General features: G+C 45.8%; 1 protein-coding gene across 1 annotated transcript; it reads right to left on the reverse strand.

Moving 5' to 3' along the window:
* Nucleotides 1–313: 313 nt before the first annotated feature.
* On the reverse strand, nucleotides 314–5,881 carry LOC139650117 (homeobox protein slou-like; the record flags this gene model as incomplete). The annotated part of the gene is made up of 2 exons (XM_071526676.1): nucleotides 314–886; nucleotides 5,736–5,881. Coding segments are annotated over 2 exons (719 nt in total), but the record flags the coding sequence as incomplete, so codon positions are not given.
* Nucleotides 5,882–8,232: the final 2,351 nt, after the last annotated feature.

Raw genomic sequence — 8,232 nt, forward strand, 5'->3', positions numbered from 1 at the left:
TCCATTCCTCCCTCCCTCCCTCCCTCCTTCCTCTCTTTCCTCTCTTCTTGATCTCCTAAAAACCTCCCTCCTTCATCCCCTCTGCTGCATCTCTCCTCCCACACGCTTCAAGGGTACAGGATTTGTGTTTATGTTGGTGTGTGTGTGTGTGAGCGTGTGTGTTGCCTTGTGGTGTGTTATAGCTGTAACAGAGCCAAACTAATCCCCCCTAGCTGCGTTTTCCCCGCCTTTCCTGCCTCCTTCCCTCCTTCCCTCCCTCCTTCCCTCCCTCCTTCCCTCCCTCCTTCCCTCCCTCCTTCCCCGCATGTGTAGCCTAGCACGGCGAGGCGCTCATCCTCATGTGTGTGTGGTGGTAGCGGGGCGGGGGCACGGCCGACGGCGGCACCGCCATGGGCAGGGACTGGGGCGGGGGCCCGCTGGGGTGGGGGTGGGGGTGGGGGTGGGGGTGCGAGTGGGGGTGCGGGTGCGGGTGGGGGTGGGAGTGGGAGTGGGCGTGGGAGACGGGCGCCCTGGGCAGGGTGGAGGAGCCGGCGGAGGGGTGCAGGGGGTGCGGGTAGGAGGAGGAGGTGGAGGAGGAGGAGGCGGGCTGCAGCTGGTAGCTGGCCGCCGACGAGGGCCCCGAGGACGAGGGCGTCGGCTGGGAGCTGCCGGCGCCCTTGGGCGGAGGCTGCGGCGGCGTCTGGTTGAGCTGGATGGAGATGTCGGAGGAAACGTCGGAGCCGCTGCGCCCGCGCTGCGGCGGCGGCCAGGAGTCCGGGTGCAGGAACTGACCGCTGTAGTCGCTGCAGTCGGACAGGCGGGGGCGGTACAGAGCCGGGTGGGGCCGGTACAGCTCCTCCTCTGCATAGCGCTTCATGAAGAGGTAGACGGACATCACTCCTGCCCCCTGGGAGGGAGACACACACACACACACACACACACACACACACACACACACACAAACACACATTCACTGGTTACTGCATGTCTGATATGCCCTTACACTGCAAAAAAAATTCCATCATAACGAGTCATTTAGTTTCACATTCAGCCTCCAAATCTTATTTTTCTTAACCCAAGAGAAGCATTCTGCAGTGAGGAGAGATAACTCCACTTGTTTCCAATGCAGCTTCACTTGTTTCAGGAATTTTCTTTTCTCAGTGTGTCTTGAAACCAGTCAGAACTAGAAGGGCACTCGGAGAGCGCAGACCTCCGCCAAGGTCCGTACTATTATTACTTGTTCGTGAGCTTGCTCCAAAATTGAATGGGTTCTTCCTTGGCCCATGCTACACCCTTCCACAAAGTTTCATGAAAATCGGGCCAGTAGTTTTTCCGTAATCCTGCTAACAGACAAACAAACAGACAAACAGAGAAACAAACAAACAAACAAACAAACAAACAAACAAACGGCACAGAAAACATAACCTCCTTGGCGGAGGTAATAAGGCAGATCTACTGTCAAGAAAATTACACTTTACATTAAAAAATCTTGAAAGAAATTGATTTGCATTGGAAACAAGTGAAATGATCAAACGGCATCAGATTTATTCACCTATTTTAAGAAAATTCTGATTTTAGGACTCAATAATAGACTAAATGACTTTTTTTTTGCAGTGTACAAATAATTCATCATATCTAAAAGGTTTGAATGTTTAGACTGTTGTGTGTTTGTGTTTGAAAACGTCCATTTTGTAAACTCCTTTGGCTATATGGTTTCTGATGAACAGGCATGCCAATAAAGTCATTTAATTGACATGATAGATAGATAGATAGATAGATAAAGAGAGACAGATAGAGACATAAATAGAGAGATGACATCGCTGTTGCGTTACATCCATGAAAACTCGGCAGCCATGTTACTACAGGGAATAAAAAAAAATAATTCCAGAGTTTCAGCAAATTCCCTCATGCAAAAATCCTTTATGAAACATCAGAATCAGCACCATGCCTCTCTCTGCCTGAGCTGCAACGCCATCAGAAAAAAAATAAAAAATAAAAAAACCAAAATTTTGCAGAGAGTTGACAAAAAGGCCCGCCGCTCCTCAGTGGAATGAGCCATTATCAAAAATGTATTCATGTTTTCACCCGGGCATCCGCAGAACATTCACAGCTCATTCACTATTCATCCACAACATCATCGCTACAACCGCCTTGAAACTTGAGAATGCTGATGAACGCGTTTGTGTGTGTGTGAGTGTGTGTGTGTGAGTGTGTGTGTAAGTGAGAGTGTATTTGTATGTGTGAGTGTGTGTGTGTGTGTGTGTGAGAGAGAGAGAGAGAGAGGGATAGAGAGAGAGAGATGTGTGTCTGTGTGAAGAATGTTTTGCAACTCCTTTGGACAGAAGCAGGGAGGGGGCGGTAGAGAAAAGAAGAGAAGAAGAAGAGGAGGAGAGAGGGGAAGAGAGGAGAAGAAGAAAAGAAGAGGAGAAAGGGGAAGAGAGAAGAAAGGAGAAGGGAAAAGGAGGACAGAGCAGGAGAGAAGAGACGAGAGGGGGAGGAAGAGGAGAAAATGGGAAGGGGGGAGAAAAAGTGCAAGAGATAAATGTAGAGAGGAAAAGAGAAGGGATGAAAAAAGGGAGAGGAAAAGAGGAAAAGAGAGGAAAGCAAAAGAGAAGAAGGGAGAGAAGACAGGAGAAGAGAAGAGAAGAGAAGGAGAAAAGGGGATAGAAGAGGAGGGAAGAGAAGCGTGAGGAAGGGAAGACAGGAGGAGATGAGAGAAGAGAAGAGGAAGATAAAGGTGGAGGAAAGAAAACTGAAAAGTAGAGAAAGAAAAGAGAAGGAGGAGAGAAAGGAAAACGAGGAGAGAAGGGAAGAAGAACAGAGAGGAGCGGGGGAGGAGAGAAGAGAAAAGAGAAGAGGGGAGAAAAGAAGAGGAGATAAAAGTGGAGGAGAGGAGAGAAAAGAAGAGAAGGAGGGAAGGGAACAGATGAAGCGAAGAAAAGATGAGAGAAGACAAGATGAGAGTAGAAAAGAGACGAGGAAGAGAGAAGAGAAAAGAAGAGAGGATAAAAGTGGAGGAGAGGAGAGAGGAGAGAAGGGAACGGATTAAACAAAAAGAGGAGAAGGGAAGAAGAAGAGAGGAGAAGAGAAGAGAAGAGGAAAGTGTAGGAGAGGAGAGAGAAGAAGAGAAGGGAACAGATGAAATGAAAAGAGGAGAGGGGAAGAAGAAGAGAGAAGAGAAGAGGAAGAGAGAAGAGAAAAGAAGAGAAGATAAAAGTGGAGGAGAGGAGAGAGAAGGAGAGAAGGGAACCGATTTAAAACGAAAAGAGGAGAGGGGAAGAAGAAGAGAGGAGAAGAGAGAAGAGGAGTGAAAAGTGTAGGAGAAGAGAGAGAAGGAGAGAAGGAGAGGAGGGAACAGATTTAAAACGAAAAGAGGAGATGGGAGGGGAAGTGAAGAGAGGAGGAGAGAGGAAGAGAAGAAGAAGAGGAGAGAGAAGAAGGGAAGGAGAGGAGGGAACAGATTTAAAATGAAAAGAGGAGAGTAGGGAAGAAGAAGAGAGGAGGAGAGAGGAAGAGAAGAAGAAGAGAGAAGAGAATAGAAAAGTGGAGGAGAGGAGAGAGAAGAAGGGAAGGAGAGAAGGTGGGAACCAATTAAAACGAAAAGGAGGAGAGGGGAAGAAGAAGAGAGAAGAGAGAAGAGAAAAGTGTAGGAGAGGAGAGAGAAGAAGAGAAGGAGAGAAGGGAACAGATTTAAAACGAAGAGGAGAGGGGAAGAAGAAGAGAGGAGGAGAGAGGAAGAGAAGAAGAAGAGAGGAGAAGAGATAAGAGAAAAGTGTAGAAGAGAGAAGGGAACAGATTTAAAACGAAGAGGAGAGGGGAAGAAGAAGAGAGGAGAAGAGAGAAGAGAATTGTAGGAGAGGAGAGAGAAGAAGGGAAGGACAGAAGGGAACAGATTTAAAACGAAAAGAGGAGATGGGAGGGGAAGTGAAGAGAGGAGGAGAGAGGAAGAGAAGAAGAAGAGGAGAGAGAAGAAGGGAAGGAGAGGAGGGAACAGATTTAAAATGAAAAGAGGAGAGGGGAGGGGAAGTGAAGAGAGGAGGAGGGAGGAAGAGAAGAAGAAGAAGAATAAAAGAGAGGAGCGGGGGTTAGAAGAAGAGAGGAGAAGAGAGAAAAGTGTCGGAGAGGAGAGAGAAGAGGAGAAGGAGAGACGGGAACAGATTTAAAACGAAAAGAGGAGAGGGGAAGAAGAAGAGAGAGGAGGAGAGAAAAGTGTCGGAGAGGAGAGAGAAGAAGGGAAGGAGAGGAGGGAACAGATTTAAAACGAAAAGGAGGAGAGGGGAGGGGAAGTGAAGAGAGGAGGAAGAGAAGAAGAAGAAGAAGAAGAATAAAAGAGAGGAGCGGGGGGTAGAAGAAGAAGAGAGCGGAGCGGGGGAGCAGCGAAGCCCAGCAGGAATATTCTGCTGCATATTAAGCTGCTGCTGTCGCCCCCAAGTATTCAAGCTATTAACATTTATGAATATTGATGCAGGAAGGATGATGGGATCCTACGCTAGCAGTTTGGAGTGTGTGTGTGTGTGTGTGTGTGTGCAGATGCTGGAGTGTGTTTAGCTAAATAGCGGTTGGTCGACATCCCAGCAGACTCCAAGGCATTCTGTGTGTGTGTGTGTGTGTGTGTGTGTGTGTGTGTGTGTGTCTGCGCACATTAAGTCTTTTGTCAGTAACGTAGCATCAGTAAATGTTAAGCATCAGTAGCTATTAGTGTCACTGGGAGCTGTGTGTGTTTGTGTGTTTATGTGCACACACCTACAGTACATGTGCACGCTCGTGTGTGTGTGTGTGTGTGTGTGTGTGTGTGTGTGTGTGTTTTGTGTACATGAAAATACCGGTTCTACGCTTGATTACTTGCGTGTGTGTGTGTGTGTGTATTTTCCTGTCTTTAGAGACTTGTACACACATGTATACATGCATGATTGCGCCTGTGTTTATGCATTCTTTAAAGGATAAGGCCAGTGTTTATTAATGCATTTCTTACTGTCAACAAATCCTATGAAAACAACAAAATCAACAATGAATTTGTTTTGTCAACAAATCTCGTCCATGTAGCCGGTGCCCAATGCAGCCATGTCCCAGCAGCCATAGCACTCCATTGTATTAAAAAAAACTATTAAAAACATGTCAAAGATTTCATCATCACGATGCACCGGGCCGGCCGACTTTTTCCTCAAACAACTTAATAAGCCGGCTGTAAACACTTTGAGATCTCAGGAAAGTAGTTCTGTAGCACTGAAAATAGTCCCCGGCGTAATGAAGGATTTGTTCCCATTTGAAACTATGTCTTTGTGAGCTGTATTTAAAGGTTTTTAGCTTACAATTGGAGCCAATGGCTTCCGGGTTGACGGCTAAAAAGGGAACGTGGGAAGTCAGAAAGTAACGGAAAAAAGAAAGGAAGAGAGGAAAGCAAAAGAGAAGAAGGGAGGGAAGACAGGAGAAGAGAAGAGAAGAGAAGAGAAGAGAAGAGAAGAGAAGAGAAGAGAAGAGAAGAGAAGAGAAGGAGAAAAAGGGATAGAAGAGGAGGGAAGAGAAGTGTGAGGAAGGGAAGACAGGAGGAGATGAGAGAAGAGAAGAGGAAGTAACGGGAGGAGAGCAAACACATTGTTGATTTTGTTATTTTCATAGGATTTGTTGACGGTAAGCAATGCATTAAAAAACACAGACCTTGCCCTTTCAGTATTCCTGTGTGTTTATGAGTACTCCCACGTGTTCTGTGTGTGTGTGTGTGTGTGTGTGTGTGTCTGTGTGTGTGTGTCCCGCCTCACCTCTTTGAGCAGGAAGGAGGAGGCGGCGAAGGCGAAGGACCAGCCGTAGCGATAGTGGAAGAACTGCTCCGGCTCTCTGGGCCTGTTCATCACCTCGTCATTAATACTGGAGATATACAAGACCAGACCGACCACCAGACTGAGACCTGCAGAGAGAGAGGGGGGGGAGACAAAGAGAGAGAGAGAGGGGGGGGGGGAGAGAGAAAGAGAGAGAGGGAGAGAGAGAGAGAAAGAGAAATCATACATACAGAGGCTTTCAGATGATGTAACACCTTCTGGCGGCCATATTGGAGGTCCTCAGGTCTTCGTCGTTGGCATAGGCAGGGACTGAAGAAGCTGATTTTTCAGGTAGGCAATTTTCTTTTTCTAGCCAGGTTAAACTACCATTATTTTTCACACAGTTAATTCTCCTATGAACCTCCATGGTGACACCAGCTGTGGTTGCTAAGAGATTTCGTGAGCTTAGAATTACAAGGTTCTATCTGCCTCCGGGATAGTTCTGAGATACTGAGCTTCAAAGTTTCAGCATCCATTGAGTTAAATGGAGATGGGTCCTTTTGTTTTCGAAATTACAGACTCAAAAATCATTATTTTCAAAAAAATAACACCACACATATGTCAACAGGCGCTCATAGAATAGGTTCATGCGACTGACTCAGTCAAAAGGTCAGATAGAACCTAATAATACCAAGGTCACGATTTGTGATGCAACTGCAAAGCCTCTATACAAGACCAGGCCCAAAACCTGTAATGTGTAAGACACTGAGAGAGAGAGAGAGAGAGGGAGAGAGAGAGAGAGAGAGAGAGAGAGAGAGAGAGAGAGAGAGAGAGAGAGAGAGAGGGAGAGAGAGAGAGAGAGAGAGAGAGAGAGAGAGAGAGAGAAGGTTCATTAAAGGATCTGGCATGAAGACAAAAGAAGACCTGGAGGTGATTTTTCTCTGTATGTTTTTCTATTTTGCGGTGGACTTCCCAAACCAGCAGAAACACAAAAAGGTAAACTAAATTCAACTGGCACATTATTGTGTTATAAGGGAGGAATTTTATCAAATAGAAAAGCCGACTGCTGCAGCATCCGTACAGGATTAGTTTCTTCAGGGTCGGAAGGTAATTGCAATTATTACTTGAGCTACTTGTTAATGTTGGTGATTTTCCCTCTTGACCCCCGGTATTAATTTCAGCTTCTGTCTTTCAGCAGATAATTCTTCCCCCACCCGGAGAGACAGATGTGGGTTTCTGCTCATTTGCAGGTGATTTGGGAGCCGGTCGGTCCGCTTACGGATTTCCAAGGAGCAATTTCGATTTTTGTCTGTGAAAGTGAAGACGGGCTTTTTCGCTGACTTGACTTGTCTGTTACACACCCACCTACACCCAGACTGCACAGTCCTTGGGAGCCAATAAGGCGAAGGAAGAAATGAAAGTCCAAAAAGAAGTGAACAAATGTCTAACTTTGTTATCTAATGTCTAGAATTATTAATTAAATGTTTAAAAGACAATCGTTTGCATTGGCATAGGGATGGAAGATAAGAATTGATGTGATTAAAATTGTTATGAGTTGAAAAAAGATCAATTGTGACGTGATTTGATAAATCCAAGGACAATTTGATTAAAATAGATTTGATAAAAACAGAGCCACTTTCCTCATTCATCACCACTTTCTATATTCATGATTTTAAAACAACTAAATTGCCATTCATCCAAATCAGTTCTGTTTTAATCAAATCCCTGGACATATTTTTCACTCTTGATTTCAATTTCATCAGATCTAATTTCATTTTTGATACTTCCACTCCTCATGACCAAACTACAAGCCTCCATCTGTCATTTGACATTAAATGAAAACAAGTAAAACAAAGAGAAGCTAATATTTTATTACCCTTGTTACCCTGTAATACTAATCCCATCCGAATGGGGCTTTAGTCTGTTTTGTGTGTGTGTGTGTGGTGTGTGTGTGTGTGTGTGTGTGTGTGTGTGTTTAGTGGAATGGTAATGTGTCCTCATTTTACTGTAAATAGGCTAGAGAAAACCCCAACAACTGGTCGGGCTGTGGTAAGGAGATAAACAAGGACACAGACAGGGAGATAGACACACTCACACACACACACACACACACGAGTGCACACACACACACACACACACACACACACACACACACACACACACACACGAGTGCACACACAGCAACACACTCACACATGCAAGTACTCACACTAACATGCAATTCCGCTTGCGGTCAAAGACACACAAGTGCACTAAAGTACACACATATGCATATACACACACTAACTTACTCACACACACACACACACACTACACACACACACACACACACACACACACACAGTGAACACTCATTAGGAGTGTGTCGGTGCTGGTTCCCCTGTCGACGGAGCAGCCACTGCAGCTGACCCCTAAAATCCTCCAGCAGCAGAACTCTGCCGGTCTGACACACTAAACACAGCTGAGCAGGACAGGAACGCAAACTCTGCTGCTGCCGCTT

This window comes from Centroberyx affinis, unplaced genomic scaffold, assembly GCF_046629955.1.
Source record: "Centroberyx affinis isolate AG114_WGS23_722 - 3 ecotype Tasmania unplaced genomic scaffold, CSIRO-AGI_Caff_v1 ptg001440l_1, whole genome shotgun sequence".
NCBI lineage: Eukaryota > Metazoa > Chordata > Actinopteri > Beryciformes > Berycidae > Centroberyx > Centroberyx affinis.